We start from the raw sequence: 19,968 nt of genomic DNA, 5'->3' as shown, positions 1-19,968 counted from the left end.
GAGCCAGTGTTATCTCACTGTCTGCATGGAGAGGGAGGGGTAGTTGATTGATGGTGGTAGAAGTTATTTTTTCTTTCACTGAAAGAAATTTCCGCACAGACTCTGTTAGTCTATCGGCATATTTCCATGTAGGCTACATCTTTAGAGAGAGATATACACACACTAGCTTTTTTTTAGCTATAGCTGGATTCCATGTTTGACACCTGCGTAAGTCAGTTTGAACTTGTTGAAGCCCTTGGCCCCCTTGTGGCAGTAGGGGGCAATTTCTGGCAGAATCAACATCTTTGTCAGATGTTGCCACAGAAAGTTAAGACTGCTAAAAAAGGCAGTAAGAGAGGCATTAAGAAAGTATATAACAGGTAAGTTGGTCTCTAGTAAGTTTTTTTTTTAAGTCTTTATTTCAAAAGTATCATTAGAGGAACACTTCAGTGCTTTTAGGTTTCTTCCCACATTCTCAACCAAAGTTGTTTTTATATGGATTAATTTATCAGAACAACTATGGTGTGGGGGAACTGTAGTGAAAGAACTCTGGGGAAAGGGGGACCGTTGTGTGTGGGGCACTCGGTAGCCACTGTGATTGCTTTGTGAGTTGAGATTGACTAGGCTGTGCTGTGGTAACCTTAGTGATGGACGTCAGTCTCCACCAAGCCAGCCTGCTGTTTAAAGGTGCACGCCAACATAGCTAACCTGTAGCTAAAAGAGAGCAGGGTATGTATCCTCTTATCTAACTCAGACAGCCAATAAGCAAATTTCCCAAAAAGTTGGCATGTGCCGTTAACTGCTGTGGGTTTTCACAAGAACCTTCCAATAGGTTTGAGAAAGCTTGGTGCTCCACTGAGGGGGCCCTTCAGGATTGATCCCCATACTGAAGCACTGCGCCCGGGGGAAGGCGTGACGAGAGAAGGGGGCTGCCATGGCACTGTTTGTCTACCATTTATAGACCCCAGGACACTTGCAGCTGTCTTTCTACCTCCCCCTCCACACACACACACACACACACACACACACACACACACACACACACACACACACACACACCCCTCACCCCTCCCTTCCCCTGTGTGTCTTGCCGTCGCGCTCTCAGCGTGTCCACTCCTCCGCTGACACACACACACACACACACACACACACATAGCCCGTCCCCAACTTCTGCTGGCGCTGTCTGGACTCCCACCCTGCGCGTTGAGCCTCGGACTAGACTACCCCTCGCTGGACCCTCTCCCCCTGGGCGTCTCCTCATACGGGTGCCCCGGTGCCGCGCTGCAGATCAGGTAATGGGCCTTTAGAGAGCCGCAGGGTCGAGTGGCGCCGCATACCCAGCTAAGGTATGCTGGTAGAGAGGAGCAGATAAGAAGACCGCTTCTGGTTCCCAGTAGTGTGAGTGCGTGTGTGTGTGTGTGTGTGTGCGCGCGCGCGCGTGTGTGTGTGATACCAGGCCGAGGAGCTGAAGGCCTGCCCCAGTGCGGACCCTATTTATAGGAGTGGACGCTGATGAAAGCTGGGCCAGAGACAGGGTTACATGGCATGCTGGGCCGTGCTGGGCTCGAACGGGCCAGCTCTGTGTGGAGAGAGGAGAGACACTTAGCACAGTTCAACAGCACTAATGCTATTCAGTAGCCTGTAGGCTTTGAACTAACCACTCATAGTAAGGTCAGTTTTGTGAAAAGGTTTTTGAATAATAAAATGTATTCAGTTATTATATTATCAAATGTGCTAAGTGTGTTATCAAATGTGTTCAGTATGTTGCAGTGTGTGTGTGTGTGTGCGTGCGCTGCATCTGCACGTGGTGTTGTTGGGATGTTTGAAGCTCGTAGCCCAGATTAGGCAGTGCTTGTTGACCAGTGTCAGGGGCATGTGCTGCTGTAGTGGTAGAGCTCTGTCTTTCCACTGTGTATTGCTCAGGATTCTCACTGCTGTGTGGCTGCGTTAAAGTATTTCCATCTAATATCCCCAAGCTTTATTTCATGGTGCTTTGAAACTGTAGTTTAGTTGAGTGTTGCAAGTCTTACTTTTGTAGAAAGCCATGCTAACATATATAATAGCATCAACATCAATGTTTTCAAGGTTTAAAACATTTTCAATGTTTTGAAGGTGTTAAAATGTAACTTACACACACAGTTAAAATGAAAGAGTTAATACTCAGTGGAGCTTATTCTGTATGGCGGTAAACCACAGCTGTTCAGAGTTTTTGTCAGTTGTGTCTACTGGGGAGAATGGCCCTTGTAACATAATTTTCATGTAAGTCTCTTAGGATAAAAGCGTCTACTAAATGAATGCAGGTAAATGTAAATGTATTTTAGATCACTTCTGGAGAGCAAGAGAGATGGAAATGTCCAAAGTACTTCTGGTCATTGGGTCAGTTTGAAAGCTGCTAAATATGAGCGTCAGAGCGAGTGCAAGAGAGGGACGTTGACACACTTAGACTGCAGATTAAAACGGCTGGCATGACAAGAGGCTGGTGTAGCCTGTATGTGGCATGCTGCTCATATTCACTACATCAAATCCACTCACAAGTACATTTGTAAATCCACTGGACTACTGGAAGCTTGGGGAGTAGTTGCATGCTTTTTAAACATTTAAAAAAATATATATATAATTTTAGTCAGGTTCAGAAGCTATTTCACAGTTATGCTAATGGTTTAGTGAGAGCTGACACTGTCCTGTGTTGGTGTCCCAGTAACATAGCTGTTTCCCACTTCTGTGCTCTGTCCTCCATAGCTGTCCATTTCACCCTGTGTGCCGTGTGCTACGCCCGCCGCATGGTCCTAGTGCCCCTCTTGTGGGAAGACCAGCCTCCATCTCTCCCCCATCCTCATATTGTACTTCCTCCTGCTTTTCTCTTCTTTGTGTGTGATCACTCTTTCTCTCTCTTTGTCTGTTTCTATACCTCCTTCACTCGTTCTGTTTTCCATTCATTCCCTCCTTTCTCTTACTTCCCTTCTTTTCTGTCTCATCCTTCCTCTATTATCTTCTTTCTTCTCTTTCTTTCATTCTCTCTCTCTTTCTTTTTCTCCCCTTTTCCTCCCTTCTCTCCTTTTCTTTCTTTCTCTCTCTCTCTCTCTCTCTTTCTGTATTTCTCTCTCCTTTCCCTCCCTCCTGTCCCGTGCCCTGTCCACTGTGTCTGCTGTCCCTGTCTGCCCATGACCTGTGCTGTGGGCATCAGTCATGGCTTTCTCATCACGCTTCTCGTTCTGGGAGAAAAAGGGAGGTTTGCGTTTGTTTGTGTTTGTTTGTGTTTGTTTGTGTGTCTGTGTTTGTTTCTGCTTGATTCTGTATGCTTTATTCATAGTCCGCAATGCATGCAGATCATGACCACAACAGTGCATTAGAAGTAGTAATGCATTAGTAGTGCATTACTAGTACACTACTGTTCAAAAGTTTGGGGTCACTTGGAAATTTCTATTCCACTCCATTATAGACAGAATACCAGCTGAGATCAGTTGCATTGTTTTTTTTTAATCAGGGCAGCAGTTTTCAGATTACATTATGTGCTCACATAATTGCAAAAGGGTTCTCCAATGTATTCTCAGTTAGTCTTTTAAAATGATATCAGATTAACAAACAGAATGTGCCTTTGGAACATTGGATAAATGGTTGCTAATAATGTAGATATTACATTAAAGACCAGCCATTTACAACATTAATGATGAAAACAAGGACATTTCTAAGTGAGCCCAAACTTTTGAATACTAGTGTACATTAGTGGTACACTAGCGGTACATTAATAGTCCTTTAATAGTGAATAGGGAATTTCTCTCACGATTTATGATTTTCAGTATTGCATGTGTTCAGTTAGACCATATTAGGTGTGTTTGTTTTGGTTGACTTGATAATGTGCATTAGTTTTAATAAACTTGAGTAAGCAGTCTTCTAGAAGAACATTTGGTTCTTGTCCAGGCTACTCTATATGAGTCATGTACAGATATACAGATCTATGTTTTTCTATCTCAGAAAAAAGCAGTATTTGCAGAGATGGGAAGCCCGGTCTCAGAAAATAAAAGTCCTCCCACATACAGTATTTGATAAAAAAAAATAAAAAATCCTTCAGTAAAATTATTCTTATTAGCTCAACTCTTCAGCCTTAGATTTTCAGTAGATTATCTAATTGGTGAAATCAACTATTTTAGGCGCACAAGTAAAACCATTACATGGTTGGACTTGAACCGGGAATATACACCGTTTTTGAAGTGTTTTTCAGTCACAGGTCTGATGGCTGCTGGACCTGATAGAATTCCATTAGAATCAGTGTATCAGTTTACACTGGCAGCACTTTATGTGCCCATTAAGGCCGTTAAAGGAAAGCATACGCACTTCAATCACGCCTCATTTCTATAGACCCTTTCAACAATAAAAACAAAAACAATGCTTGAACATTCTATTTGGTTCCCAATCTACTTCCTCTGCATTAAGATAACATATGGAATGTTAAAACGGAAGCCTTGTGGGGCCAACTATGATGCTGATAATGGAACTCTCTTGAAAGGGTCTATTGTAGTGTATGTGAAGCATACACATAGAAAAACACATGAATAAACTCATTGAAATTCATACAAATTCATTCATTAACGTTTCACTCTTGCTTGTGTCTTAGCTGGCGGTATAAATTCTCAACTACTTTCTGAAGCCAGTTTTCCCATGTCTAGTTATTGGAGAGGAAGAACAACATGTTACAACGAGAGCATTCGGCAGCATCATGTGGTGTCCCCCCATCAGCACTCCTCAAGCAGGGCTTAAATAACGTTCAGCCTCTTTCCCCTTCAGGTGAAAGACGTTATCCCGTCGGCAGGCTCCAAAGCTTCAAGCGTAAGTCGAAGCGCATGTTTCACAGCAATTTCTCTGATTTCTGTGATCTCAACCAGCTGCACACACAGCACCCCACACCCACAGGCTGCCAGGCTTACAGGTTTTTCAGAGTAGAGCCACTCACTCGTGCAGGTCTTTCATTAGCCTCTCGGCATTCACCATACACAGATATCACTGTCTGATAGAGCCTATCGGTATTAACAGAGGCGGTGGAGGGAGGCGAGGCGTGGCAGAGCTCTTTCAGGCCACTGGCAAGTTCGCAGCCCCCAGGAGAGGCAGAAAGGAGGGCACCTGGCACAGCTTGCCCTGGTTTCTGTGTTTGGGGTGGGTAGGGAGGGAGGGAGAGAGGGAGGGAGTGGAGGAAGAGGGTAGGGAGAGAGGGAGGAGGGGTACGTCACAGAGAGCTGCACGCCCTTTCTTTGACTCAGGGTGTAGGCACAGAAACATTGGCCCTAAACTGCGGTTTTGTTTTCAACAAAGCTTTCAGCTTGTGATCTTGCCTCTGTGAAGCTTCCGATCCGCAGCATGGTTCGTGGTTGGGTTTGTTTCTTGGTGATTGAAGATGCGATTGAAGACGGGAGCGCCTGCAGGAATAAATGTTATGGTACACACACCCATCTTGCCCATCTGAAAAAGCTCCTCTAGCTTTGCTGCCTCCATCCTTTCTGTTTTTGTTGTTTACCAAAAAAAAAAACGTTTTACATCCATTCGGTGAATAAGCTAAACACTGTTTGCTAATAAACAGGAACAGGAAGTTCTGTAATCGCTGCGTGCATGGTGCTGGTGCACCCTCTTTCGCTTTCCTGTGCAAACAAAATCTGTGCATTCCAACTAGTGCGTACTAATTCTGCTGTTGAACAACAACAAAAATAAAATTAAAAAAAACATTTTTTTTTTATTTTACAGAAAAATATAAATTGCCTTCTTTCATGCAGTTAATGGGCTACAGTGTAGTAAAGAGTTGGGAAGTTATGGTAGGCCAACTTGTGAATATATAGTACACACAGGGAAAATTCTCTCTAGGCCTACTCGTAGCTGAGTAGCCTGATGGGACACAAAGTGTGTACGGCTGTACACATGCAGGCACCACTGATTGAAGATATGTTTCATTGATGGGATAGAAAGACCTTTAGCTGCCTTCATATTAGTGTGAGTTTAGAGAGATTAGGTTTTTCAGTGTATGAAGTGTAAGATTCACAATAACATACATTTAATCTTGGTGCTTGGGCCCCCACAGACAACTGTGGTTGCAGCCTTATTGTGATTCCTGACTTTGTAAAAAAAACAAGTTATCATAGACTTTTTTTATGTTTGACCCAAGGAATGACACAATGCCAGTTGCCACTGTACAGTTTTAATTTGACCCGAAAGGTCTGGTGATATCTGGCTGGGCTGTAGCTTAGTTGGAGCAGTCTGACCGCGAGTGCCGCCTGCGTGGTACACTCTGGTACACATATGATGAAGCATTGATAAGAATGCGAGACTTTTCCATGTATGTTTTGAAACTGATTGGTGCTATTATAATATTCAGGAACAGGCGAGCTCAACTCCAAAAATAAAATTCCCATCTTAGGGTGCGAGTTAGACTATGAAGGCAAAGTTGAGAGCCGCCCTCTCAAGCATTAACTCTTGAGCAGTCTTTATTGGACCATGTGGTCAGTAAACATATGCGGGTCAGCCTAGGGCCGAAACACGTACGTTTATTGACATGGTTGATGCTTGAGAGTATGGTTTTCAACTTTGTTTTCATGCTACTAGAATATTACTTGGTTTCACAGTCCCCGAGTATTTCATGGTTAAATATGTATGCTTCTCCCCTGTCCACCACTCCTGTGTTGTTTGTGGTCGTGCCTGGGACCGCTGCAGTCTGACAGTGAGGGCAGTCTGAGCACCCAGTCTCCGTCTCCATCTCAATCTCAGGCGTCTCGTGACCCCGCGTCAGACGCCGTCCAGAGGAGGAGCTCCGACACTCCCACTGCAGACGGGAAGACCGCCACTAACGACAGCACCAACTCCTCCACCAGTAGCACCAGCAGCGGCCCAGCGCAGGGCAGCGGCCCACCCGACGACATGCAGGGGTTCAGGAGGTTTGGGAGGAGGGAGCCTCCGGAGGCCCCTCCAGCACCCCCACCCCCAACTTCAGCAGCAGCAGCAGCGGCGGCGGCCAACTCCGTTCCCAAGGGTGCAAAGGCGGCTTCAGGGCCTCCAGCCTCTGGCAAACCGGAGAAGGACGACATCTCCATGGGCCTGGCCAGCCTCATGGGCCGAGCCAGAACCAAGGAGCACCGGCCGCGGACGCGCAACTCGGACCGCAAGGAGGAGGAGGTGAAGGAGGAGGCGCAGAAGACCGCAGAGGAGACGAAAGAGGCCACACCTGCCCCCACACCTGCCCCTCCTACCCCTGCTCCTTCTACTCCTGCCCCAGCACAAGCTTCTGTTACCCCTGCCCCCCCAACACCCAAACCAGACCCTCTCGCACCCCCGGCAGGGTTCATCCCCGCCCCCACTCCCAAGCCCAACCCACTATCCCCGCCTCCTGGGTTTATCCCCGCCTTCAAAGCCAACCCGTTGGCCCCACCCGCGGGCTTCATACCCGCCCCAAAACCAAACCCACTCGCTCCTCCGGCCGGCTTCATCCCGCTCCCCAAGAAGGACCCCTTCGCCCCCGTGGCAGGGTTCCTCCCCCCTCCCAAACCCGACCCTCTGGCGCCCCCTGCAGGGTTCATCCCCATGCGTCCCTCCGTTGTGCGCAAGCCTGAGGTAAAGTACAGACGGCCTGCCAACTGACCAACTGAATGCCCACTCAAAAGACTCACCAGACTAATGCCCAGTGCCCAGTAGAGAGAGCTAAATGCATGTCTCCTACTGTAATTTCCCATGTAGAAAATGCATCGTGTATCAACCCGCATGACAGTGTTTATATTTAAATTAAAATTAATAAAAAAGCATGTATTGACTGCATCTGTGTATTAACCGCAGTTTCTTAAACATAACTTTATCGTGTCACAAAATACTACATTTCACTTCTGTAGTTACTGGCATCGGTGGCACGTGTGAAACCACTCAGTTGTGGATTGAGTGCCCACAAGCCCAATGAATCAGAATCAGTTTGTGCTTTACTCTAAAAGAAGAATAAAGAAAAGAAATGCCCACCCCTGTGTGGTGAAGCTGAAGACATTTTGCATAATCAATGTATAAACCTCAGTCAATAGACAGGACATTACAGTATACAGCACAGATTGACTGTTACTGAGCTTTAATAGAGTAGGACTGAAAGGGAGCAGTGAATCATGTGACTAATAGACTGGCCTGTGTGTGAAGTGTGTGGGTACAAACATTGTGACTTTATATCCATGTTGGTGTGATGAATGACCCTTGTGACTTTGGCAGGTTGAACAGGCAGTGTGTTGGTTTGGCAGTGTGTTGGTTCAGTTTTTGACAGTTCAGTTTTGACACACTGAATCAAGCTGTTGGTCTTGTTCCACGGTGTCCTGTGCTGTGGTGAACTATAACCCTCTTTATTCTTTAACACTCCCTCAGTTGTGCTGAATTAGCCCTCTTCAACACTCTCTCAGTGTTAGTTGTGCTGAACTAACACTGTTCAGGATTCTGTCAGTGTTGATTATGCTGAACTAATACTGTTCAGGATTCTCTGAGTTGTTTGGCGTGAGAACATCTTTTTAAAACCAGGAAATGAGTCTGCAAATGTGACTGATCGGATTTGAATGCGGGAAGTGTCGTTGCATGGATAAACAAAACCTTTCTGAGAACACTTGTGTTTGTTTACGTAGACATTCTGGACTATGCCTGGAATGCTGTCTGGCTTTCTGTGGTGTTTATGAGAGCGTCAGCCTGCATTAGTTAACCATGATTCACTCTATTCAGCCTGCTTTGCCACCTGGTATCTCCCAGCTACAGGGGTGTGCCTCATACCTTCTCCTCACTGATATTTGTGTGTGTGTGTGTGTGTGTGTGTGTGTGTGTATGTGTGTGTGTGTGTGTGTGTGTGCATGTGTGTGTGTCTGTGCACATGTTCGTTTGTGTGTGTATGTGTATGTGTGTCTGTGTATGTGTGTGTGTCTGTGCACATGTGTATGTGTATGTGTGTCTGTGTATGTGTGTGTGTCTGTGCATGTGTGTGTGTGTGTGTGTGTGTGTGTGTGTGTATGTGCGTGCGCATGTGTGTGTGCTGTGCTGTGGTGTGTATCTATGTGTGTGTGTGATGTTGGTGCACAGGTGAAAGCAGCAGCAGCAGCATCTCGTGGCCCTGCTGCCCCGACAGGAAAAGCCACCGCCGGGAACACGCAGTCTCAGGGCTCCGCCCCACAGGTGTGTGCATGGAAGACTGCACACAGTGTGTCTGTGTGTGTGAGAGAGATTTTAGATATGTATGCATTTAACTACTTGAAGGCCCCTGTGGGTTTAAATGTTGTGTGTCCCATTAAATACAGAGCTTTATGGTTCGAGGGGACTGAAAAACTGTCTCTGATGCCACCCGAGAGGCCTTTTGAGTCTTCCACTGTCTGATGGAACACGGGGTGGGTGGGTGGGTGGCAGAGAAAAGAGCCTGTATAAAAGCAGGAGTGTTTTTCTACGTAGTCAGTTATCATGCTTGTTGCACAGCAGAGGGGTATTCCAGGTATGTGGTTTCGTTACACACCTGGGTAGGGTAACTCAGATGGAGTAAGACGTAAGCCTCCTAATAGAAGAGCCCCCATCATTTCGTAATTTACCCAGGTTTGTCACTAAACCATGTATTTGCCTTTGAATACCCCCAACAATAGGTGTAGTATGGGTGTTGTCAACATTTGTCTCTCTTGTGAAACCTTTCTGTCCTCACGTGTGTTGGGGGCTTCTGCCTGTAGGTGGCGCCACTACTAGTCCCTACAGAGGAGAACCACAAACGCCTCAAGGAGGTCCTCACCATGGAAAATACTGTAATTTCTCTCTCTCTCTCTCTCTCTCTCTCTCTCTCTCTCTCTCTCTCTCTCTTCTCTCTCTCTCTCTCTCACTCCTGATGTTTCTCTCTTCCTCTCTCTATCTCTTGCTCTCTGTCCCTCTCTCTCTCTCTCTCTCTCTCTCTCTCTCTCTCTCTCTCTCTCTCTCTCTCTCTCTCTGTATGCGCATACAGACTCTCAGTCTCTGACTTCTTGCTGTGTTTGGAGCAAAGCATCTCTGTGTGTGTTTGAAGCTAAGTTTCTCTGTGTGTGTGTGTGTGTGTGTGTGTGTGTTGCTCAGCCCCAGTCTGTGCAGGACCGCTCGTTCTCAGTCTCCATCACCGCATAGCCCCGCACAATACACACTCACACTAGCTCTTGTTCTTGATCCAGAATCGCTCCAGATCCAATTCAGAGTCATCTCGACCTTTCAGGCTATGAGATCTCGGCACCTCTGCTAACCCAGATGCAGCCTCCTCCTTTTGTAAGGCCTGTGTGTATGGTGTGAGCGTGACCATGAGCGTGTGTGTATATATGGGTGGTGGAGACTGACCTGTCCGTACGCCCCGAAGGAAATGGCTGAAGTAATGGTTCCTCCATGGCCTTTAGCACCAGTGGCTCCCTCTGGACCTGCGCTTGGTCTTTTCTCATGATAGCTGCTTTGTCTGCTTTGGTTTCCACCAGGAGACATGCAACATGTGGACTGGTGTCCATTTTGGCACATGCTTTCTGGAATGATCTGATGCTTGTGAAAGGCTCATGATATGAAAGGCTAAAAATGTAGAGATATTTGAAAAGGGCAGATTTTCAGCAGGAGTCTGAGTATGCAATTCACTGTCCTCTACTTTGTCAAGGAATGATTATAACCCGCAGTATACAGTGGGGATGATTGGCCGTGTGGAATGCAAGTGTGTTTTATTTGGCATAGCGTTACACTTCAACGCTGACTTTCCCAGTTTCTACACACACACACACACACACACACCGTCTTTATCAGCTAAAAAGGCCGACAAAGAAATACAAACAGGCTTTGAGTAGTGTGCTGGTCAGTGTGTTAATTGTGTAGGTTGATTAGTGTGCTAGTCTGTTAATTGTGTAGGTTGATTAGTGGGCTAGTAAGTGTGCGTTATAAATTAGTTGCACTAATTAAATGAGTCTGCTAACTACACATTGTAAGAAGATAAGATTCAATTTAGCTTAATCTACAAGAGTTCTTCCTTAATTGATGTTTTGTCTCCCAGTAGGAGGTAGCAGTGGTAGGCTGACTAGTGGCCTATGGAACTGAGCTGGGTGGCCCTGTGTGGCTGTAACTGTGTTGCGAGTTTGTTCTGGTTTATATTTAAACCAATCTCAAAAGTAATCCGGAAATCCCCAAAAAAATCATACAAATCCAGCGCACCCAGTCAGCTAATCACTCTGGGCTTTCACTCAGCTCTGGGCTTCCAGGGGGTTTGGCCCCGATTGGTTTGGATGCTGACCAACAGTGTCCGGTCCGAACATCTAACCTTGAACAGTGAGGGGCATTCCTCCTTTTTTTCAATTGTCTTCCTCTTTTACATTTCTCCTTCTATTTGCATGTTCTGGCAAGAGGAAAAAATAATTACACACATTTATAATCTCTTGGTCATCATACACGTTTTCTCATCCTTAGTGGAATCAGACTTCTGACCCCACGTTGACAGGAATCCCTCATTTCTCAGAGAAAAGGATCCAAATATTTCTGTCCGGTGCTCGTGTGTGTTCCGTACTCTCCCTGATCTCTGCCAACTGTGGTTGGGCACAAGAGTGTGTAAGACCTCTCTGTAAACCAGTGACCCCTGTGTCATTCTGCCGTTAGACTACAGTCTGTCTGAGCACTTAACCCTGTAATGGATCTATGTCTAATCTGGCAGTGGTCAGTCAGGGACACTCGTGCCACACACACACACACACACACACACACACACACACACACACACACACAGTCACTCGTGCCAGACATGGGGTTTCCCACAATGTTGACCGATCTTACCACCTAATTCTGTTGATGATTGGAATTGGTCATGAGACATGGTAGATGATCTGACCACTGAAAGCTATTTATGACTTTGTTATTAGTTCAGTGTGTTCTTTTGAGCTACACTCCTGGGAGTACGGTGGCCTTGAAGGGCAAAACATAGCGACAAATTGGGAAAGCAACATAAAATGTATTATTGCCCCCATTTGCAGTGTGCTGAGTCAAAGTGGTGTGCAGCTGTGGGTATTTCTTGAGTTTGTTTTTTCTAGGGGTGGTATCTGTTTGCAGTTTTATGGTGTGCATGTGTGTTGTGGACTAAACTAAGTGTTCCGAAGAAGCTTAGATGATCTTTTGTAATTGGTTGGTGATCTTTTTGTTGTGATTTTGTGGTTTGTGTGTGTGTGTGTGTGTGTGTGTGTGTGCATGTTTGTATGATCGTTTACCTCCAGTAAGTGAAAAGGTTGTTGACCTGTGGCTGACCCTACTGCCCCTTACAGGCGAAGCTGGAAGAGGATCCCGTGGCCATCCTGCAGGCCTCTCACCAGGCAGCTACTCAACCCAAGGTCTGGGTGTGTGTGTGTGTGTGTGTGTGTGTGTGTGTGTGTGGTGTGTGTATGCTGTGTGTGCTGTGTGTGTGTGTGTGTGTGTGTGTGTGTGTGTGTGTGTGTGTGTGTGTGTGTGCTGTGATCTGGCCTCACTTCACCTTGTCTTGGTCTACTCAAATGCGTGATTGCACCTCTCTGCTCGCTTTCACTGATTACACTGAGTTGTGGTGTGTACGTGTGTGTGTGTACGTGTGCTTTTGTACGTGTGTGTGTGTGTGTGTGTGTGTGTGTGTGTGTGTGTGTGTGTGTGTGTGTAAATTCATGCATATGTAGGTATATGCATGTGTGTGTACAGTATGTGTAGATACAGGTGTCTGTATTTGTGTGAGTGCAGAACGACTAATCATGACTTAACACACAGAAATACAGTTAGTTAAACATCTGCATATACAGTATAAGCCTGTTGTTTATGTTGTAATGTTGTAGATTGTTTGATGCATGGTGTGGACTAATATGATGATCTATATTGGTTGATGCATGGCGTGGATTATATTTAACATGGTTAACTCCTGTGAAGGAGTGTATATAGGGAGTGTATCAGTGGTATTTCTGTGTGGTATTCAAAGCATGTGGTTGAATGATAAACCTCCTGAGAGAGCCCTCTGACAGAGCAGAGAGCCTTCTGACTTGTTGTGCATGGAGAAGAAGACATGTCTAATTCATGAGTGACTCTTCGGTAACCCCATCCATCACTCTATCCATCTGTCCCTCTGTCTGTCTGTCTGTCTGTCTGTCTCTCTGTCTGTCTGTCTCTCATGCATCCATACATCAGCATCTCTCTCTGCTGGAGTTTCAGAGTGGAGCTGGCATTCAGTCAGTCAGTCAGTCAGTCAGTCAGTCAGTCAGTAGTATCATCATCATCTTCTGACGGACACTCGAGACTCCACGGTGGGGTGGCCAGCGACAGGGCCAGTTGTGCTCCTTTTGGTGGGGTGGGGGGGGGGGCTGGAGGGCTGGAGAGTGTAACTCGAGCCTCCTTGCAATGGTTGCGTGGGCCATGTGGAGAGCCACTCCGAGGAAACGGCTGCACCTGGTCACATCTCCATGACAACAAAAAACAAACAAAAAAACCCACTTCGAAGCCACCCAGAGTGGTTAGTGTCATGTTACTGCCTGGTGTCGCCCATTTACTCTCCTACCCATAATGCACTGCATCAGTCCTCTCCAAGCTCTTCACCTCTAATTTATGCCCTCGATTATCCCCTTCAGTGTGTGCCATCTGTAGAGGGCCGTTATCGCTGCCGCCAATTTGGAGAATGAGGGGATAGCCCTGCGCCCGTGGAAGTGGAGACTCTCATGGGTTTATCCCTTAAGTCATTAGAGCACTCAGCACTCACTCACTCACTCACACTCTCTCTCTCACTCACTCCTCACTCACTCTCTCTCTCTCTCTCTCTCTCTCTCTCTCTCTCTCTCTCTGCAGTGCTTAGATCTGTGTGTGCAGGTACACTCTTAAAACAAATGTGTTGAAAACAATACAACTTGTGTTGTTTTTAACACATCTCTGTGTCCAGATAGGGACAACACAGTTTGTGTCGTTTCCTTTTTTTTAAATTTGTTACGCAATATGTGTTGAAAATAACACAACTTGCATTGAAAACAACACAACTTGCGTTGTTTTTTAAAACATTTCTGTGTCCAGATAGGGACAACACATTCGTTTTAAGATTATAGGCAGCAGAGGAGAAGAGAGGGAGTGAAGACTCTCATGGGTTTATCTCTTTAGTCATTATAGCACTATTCACTCACTCCCTCTCTGCAGTGCTTAGATCTGTGTGTGCAGGTTGGCAACAGAGGAGAAGAGAGGGCTTTTATAATTTGATGGAGAGAAGAGTAGCACAAATGCTGCCCTGCTGCTGCAGACTCAGAATTGAATAGAAGTGCGAAATGGCGGACGCGGAAACATCTGTCTGTCTGGTCTGTGTTAAACTGTTCTCCCACAGGTGTGTTTTAGTGAATGGTGTTTTCACTGCAGACAGGCTGTTTGTGACTGTAATTGGATATAAATTGGAATTTGATCTTACCCATAAGCTCCGATGCACCCATACACATACTGAGTGACCCTGCAATTGCACCAGCTGGTCCTGGTTTGGCGTGGACTTTGCCAGAACTTTTCCACAACTTCTCCATATCCGGGCCAGATCTGGTGAAGGCTTAGCCTGGAAGCCAGCTGAACTTTGAGGTCGGGAAGCCACAAAATTTGAGGTCGGGAAGTTCGGTCTGGACTTCGTTGTGGAGCAACTATGCCCTGAACCAGAACGGTTTGGACCAGAAGAACTCCTGTACGGTTTTGTTCAGAGCTGAAAATGCAACTGTGTTTAACAGAGGACAGATGTAGGTTGCTAGTGACAAAATATTAGCTTTATCTAGCTTTGTAGCTAGAAGGTACAGTAGGTATTTAGATTTGTAGAGTGTTTGACAGTGCAATAACTTTAAAAAACACCAGAAAACAATGATAAGGTGATTGTGGAGAAGGAGGATGGTTCAGGTGACCTTCCTACAGAATTCACCTCCTGTATCCGTTGAAACACGCCCCCTTAATCCCATCCCAATGGAGCAGTATCAGACTCAAAAACGTCAGGCTAGTGAAGGCTCAGATCAGGACTAGAATCAGACCAGGATTGCATTATTAAAATCCCTTTTATTTAAGGTAGGGGCATAATTTGAGTAAAAACATGACCGGTTTAAGCCCTCTGGGCCTGACACTTCGACAGGGACAGCAGCGAACCAGGCTCGAACCAGCGACCCTCCAGCTACCAAACGATTCCTCCGCCCCCCTGAGGCACTGGTGCCCCCCATATGGCGCGGATCTGGCCCAGTGGATGGAGCGGATCTGGCCCAGTGGATGGAGCGGATCTGGCCCAGTGGATGGAGCGGATCTGACCCAGTGGATGGAGCGGATCTAACCCAGTAGTGAAGTAACACAGCGGACCTGAGTGATGCGGTTTCAGTGGGCTGAAGGGTCGGCTCTGGTATTGACCTGAGTGATGCGGTTTCAGTGGGCTGAAGGGTCGGCTCTGGTATTGACCTGAGTGATGCGGTTTCAGTGGGCTGAAGGGTCGGCTCTGGTATTGACCACTCTCTTTCTCCTCCTCTGTGCCTCAGGTGAAGACGGAGGCGCAGATCGCTGCGGAGAAGGCGTGGTACGGCACGGAGAAAGTATGGCTCGTCCACAAGGATGGCTTCTCCCTCGGTGGGTTCAGCATACCTAACACATACTTATAAGAGTTAATTAACTAGTACATATCACTACAAAAAGAACCCAAAGCTACCATCTTTGCCCATATAAGGAGATCCGGGTACTATCTTTGCCCATTTAAGGTGACCCAGATCTCCTTATATGGGCAAAGATGGCAGTTTTGGGGCAATTTTGTTGGTGAACTTCAGAGGTCTATTGAGTAGCAGTAGAATACATGTATATTATTAAGCCAACAAATAATAAACCAATTTACATCATAAACCATTTGTTTGTTTGTTTGTTTGTTTGTTTGTTTGTTTGTCTGCCTTTAATAGCCACCCTGCTGAAGACGGAGGCTGGCAGTCTGCCAGAGGGGAAAGTGAAGATCCGGCTGGAGCATGACGGCTCCCTGCTGGATGTGGACGAGGATGACGTGGAGAAGGTGAGCCTTGTCCTGGAGAGTTCACTAACACAACCTGCGTCTAGCCAGAAACTACCCCGGACGCTTCTGAGTTTGTATTGACCATTGGCATTTGTTTGTGGTTTGCTGATGTGTTCATCAACAATATTGTTAATATCGCCTGAGATACTGAGACACACTGTAATATCTCTTTTCAGAGTAAGTCAAAAGCCAGAAGTGAGGTCACAGTATTTTGAAGATCATACAACTCAAAGGCATTTTTCTAAATTGGTGTCATGTGTTCGTACTATGTTTAAATGACTTTACAATTCAAAACAAATAGCACACGTATGCATGTTTTGCCAGTAAAATCAGCTAAAATACAGCTAGTTTTGATTTGTTTTCAAGTGTGTTTTGGAGGAAGCAAATGTAACGTTATACTACACTATGTCTTCACTACTCATTATATTAGATATTAGATTATACACATTAGATTATACATAAGTGTCCTTGTCGACTTAAATAACACCACAGATTCAGATTTTAACCGGTCAGTACGCAGATGATTTTGCCAGCTGCACTCATGTGAAACCCCAGAGGACCGTCAAATCTGACTGACCATAGCTCAGATAATTGAAGATCTGACCCAGAACGGCTTAACGTTACTGTCTGGTTTGGCCGGTTGTCCCCTCTATCACTCGGACTCTTTAACACCCTGTCTGGCAAGGCCCAGAGGGACGTGAGCACAGATGTTAAATAATACTCCCGCAGACGTCACCCATCTGTGGGGGCTTGTCCGTCTCCACACACTGCACTATCTGAAAACCGGATAGACTTCATGGGAACTGGGCAGAGAGCAGCGCATAGCTGTGATGGCTGTGTTGTCACGGGAACGGTGGCGGCCATATTGCTGCCCATCTGTGCCACATGGTGAGACAGGGAGACAGACGGATCCCATCAGCAGGAAGTGGAGATGGGTCTGCTGGGGGGGACTGGGAAGGGTGGTGATGTGCGGGCAAAGCTGTGAAGTGTGTTTGTGTGTGTGTGTGTGTGTGTGAGTGAGAATAGACATTCATTCAATGCTGCTTCAGCCAACGCTGGCTCCAACAGATTGGGCAGTCTGGGCATCTGAAGTGAGAGGTGTCTGAGTGATGTGATGGAAGTGCTGATCAGAGTCAAAATATAAACTCAAAAACAGAAGCAGACAGAAGCTTTTTAAAATAGCATCATTCAGTCTCTGTTAGTTTCCTGATGGCATTTTCTCAGCTCATTTGGCAGAGCAAAGACACCAAGGAGCCAAAGGCACTGCAAAAATAAGTAGAAGTTTGCTTTCATTTGCCACGTTAATACTGATATTCATGCAATACTTTAAACCGATATTTATACAATATACTTAACTTTATTTATATTTATGATGATATAGCTGTATATTTGAAGTTGCCTTGAGGTGGATGCCTCTAATGAATGAGTAGATGTGGTAGGTGTAGTGGCTAAGGAGCTGGGCTAGCATGCAGTAGCCTGAAAAGTTGTGGGTTCAATTCCTGGCTTCCACCGTGCTGCCCTTGATCAAGTAAATGTATGCATGTGTCAAACCAGTCAGTGTGGACTCGGATGAAGCCAGAGTCACCCACATGTCCGATGTTTCACTCATGACCAGGCCAACCCTCCATCGCTCGACCGTGTGGAGGACCTGTCCTCGTTGCCCTACTTGAACGAGTCGAGTGTCATGCAGCTCGGCAGCTATGGCGGGGCCTCTAAATACCTGCGTCGCGGACCAACCTCCTGGTCATCAACCCGGTCACCGCACCCGCCATGTACTCCGAAAAGGTAGCCCCACCCACCATGACTGAGACTGACATCGTTATAGTCTCTTTAATCTGTAAAGGAATTTCTTCTACGGTAATGCATGGAATTTGTGCCTTTGTTGTCACTCCTATTACAATGGGGTATGTTTGAAGGTTTTGTGTGTTCCCATAGCACATAATTATAGCTGTTATAACTGTGACTGTTGGTCATCCAGGGAATGCACGTGTTTATGAACTGTTGTAGTTGTTCAAGCTCTATTAGTGCACTATGCTTTAGGTGATCCACATGTTTAAATGTTGTTGTTCATGTCCTTTGACCGTGCTCTTCACTCAGGTAATGCACATGTTTAAGGGTTGTTGTTGTTGATGTCCTTTGTCTGTGTTCTCAGGTGATGCATTTGTAAAAGGGATGTTGTTGTTGTTGTTGTTGTTGTTGTTGTTGTTGTTGTTGTTGTTGTTGTTGTTGATGTCGTTGGTCTGTGTCCACTCAGGTGATGCATATGTTTAAGGGCTGTCGTCGTTGAACCTGGCGCCACACATCCAATTAAAGCGCCCCGGCTTACATAACCTGTTGACCTCGCGCCAGGACCAGTCCATCGTGCTACTGGGCAAGACAGGCAGCGGCAAGACCACCAACTGCCAACACCTGGTGCAGTACCTGGTGTCCATGGCGGGCAGCTCGGGGAAAGCCTACTCCGGTGGGTCGAGACTGGCAAAGAAAACTCAACAGAACTCCTCAAAAAGCTCGACTGGTAGATGTGCAAGAGTGTCGTGGGTTTGACGTTCAGTGAGAACATGTCCAGCAGATCTGTTGGTTTTAATAATAAACATCTGGCAGATGAATTAATGTTAATGAACACATAATAGAAGGTTTCCCTTATCTGTACTGTCATAGATCCTGGTGGAAACTGTCTAGTTAATGGATGAATGTAAAAGTCTCTAGTAAAGCAGTTATCACGACCCAATTCATAGTCAATCATGGGTTTTAAAATGGGGAAAAAGGCTGGATCAGAGGTCTTTAGTCACACTGAGGGCCCTAACCTAAATGATGGACCAAGTGCAAAGTCAATTCATGCACAAGAACTTTGCTCATAGACTAACAGTATCATGTGTAGCGTGAGACAGCTTTTAGCTGATCCACTGCTGTTTGTGCTTAGGATCTTTCTCATGGTATTTAATTTGCAAATAGATTTTGCATAGGTATTGAGCGAGCGTTAGTTAGACTTTAGCCTTTGCTCTTTCACACTGTTTACATTAGGGTCCTGAGTACGATCTGACACCGTTGTTAAATCCTGTGTCTGTTCCCCTCAGCGGAGAAGTGGCAGGCGGTCTACACCATCCTGGAGGCCTTTGGGAACGGCTCCACAGCCATGAACAGCAACGCTAGTCACTTCTCCCACATCGTCTTCCTAGACTTTGACCAGGCCGGGCAGGTGGCCTCGGCCTCCATTCAGGTAAGACCCGGAACCCCAGAGCTGCAGCAGCAGTGCACACCTGCTGTAGCTTAGTGGTCATAGTTAGCATGGGTGAACGTGAGACGATGAAGCCATGTTTTATATACGAGACACATGAGACACATGTGAAGGATATTGGATATTGTATATTGCATAGCACTAACTGTAATGTGCAGTGTTAATGGACTCATTTCCGGTGCACAATAGCATTTCTATACTTTATTTGTAACATTTAGACAAATGCTCTTAGCCTTTTCTTTCAATAGTAAAATGTATGACCGTGACCATAGTGGTATGATGTCAGTGTCATTGAACACACCCCTAACACTTTTTTCATCCAATAAAATATATAATGCCTCCAAATGATTGGTCCATAAGTTGTCATTCTGCCCTCTCAGACGATGCTATTGGAGAAGCTGCGTATTGCCAGGCGACCAGAGGGCACGGCGGAGGGCACCTTTAATGTGTTCTACTACATGATGGCTGGGGTAGATGGATCTCTCAAGTGAGTCATAGGAGAGGCTAGCAGACCCAAACTCTCTCACAGTCTCTAGTAGACCCAAACCTTCAATGTTAGCAATCAGTGAAGGCCAGACCAAAAGACAGAAGGTGTTTATCATTCTAGTCCATGTAGAGTCAAGAGGATCAATTAACATCAATTAAGACATGGATTGGAGCAGTCATACAGGACACCTACACACTAAATACATGCTCATAAAGGGTTTTCAAGGTCTGTCTGAAAGGGGTCTAAGATGGTGGTTAACCCTGGAGTGGACAAGGCTCTGACCTG

At 46.0% G+C, this 19,968-nt stretch overlaps 1 protein-coding gene and 1 long non-coding RNA gene across 2 annotated transcripts in view; both read left to right on the top strand.

Moving 5' to 3' along the window:
* The window catches only part of myo18aa (myosin XVIIIAa), an 82,895-nt gene that overhangs the window by 17,323 nt on the left and 45,604 nt on the right, over positions 1-19,968 (top strand). Inside the window, 8 exon segments of the mRNA XM_048269541.1 lie at positions 15,447-15,534; positions 15,855-15,961; positions 17,577-17,694; positions 17,697-17,746; positions 18,216-18,243; positions 18,246-18,422; positions 19,036-19,178; positions 19,577-19,683. Of these exon segments, the coding sequence (XP_048125498.1) occupies positions 15,447-15,534; positions 15,855-15,961; positions 17,577-17,694; positions 17,697-17,746; positions 18,216-18,243; positions 18,246-18,422; positions 19,036-19,178; positions 19,577-19,683 (818 nt within the window).
* On the top strand, positions 1,280-6,703 carry LOC125311464. Its single transcript, XR_007196487.1, has 3 exons — positions 1,280-1,650; positions 4,762-4,803; positions 6,670-6,703. It is a non-coding gene; the product is annotated as an uncharacterized LOC125311464 (long non-coding RNA).

This window comes from Alosa alosa, chromosome 2 (genome assembly GCF_017589495.1).
Source record: "Alosa alosa isolate M-15738 ecotype Scorff River chromosome 2, AALO_Geno_1.1, whole genome shotgun sequence".
In the NCBI taxonomy this organism is placed as follows: Eukaryota; Metazoa; Chordata; class Actinopteri; order Clupeiformes; family Clupeidae; genus Alosa; species Alosa alosa.
The sequence above is the reverse complement of the archived record's forward strand: the minus strand, read 5'-3'. Positions and strand labels throughout refer to the sequence as shown.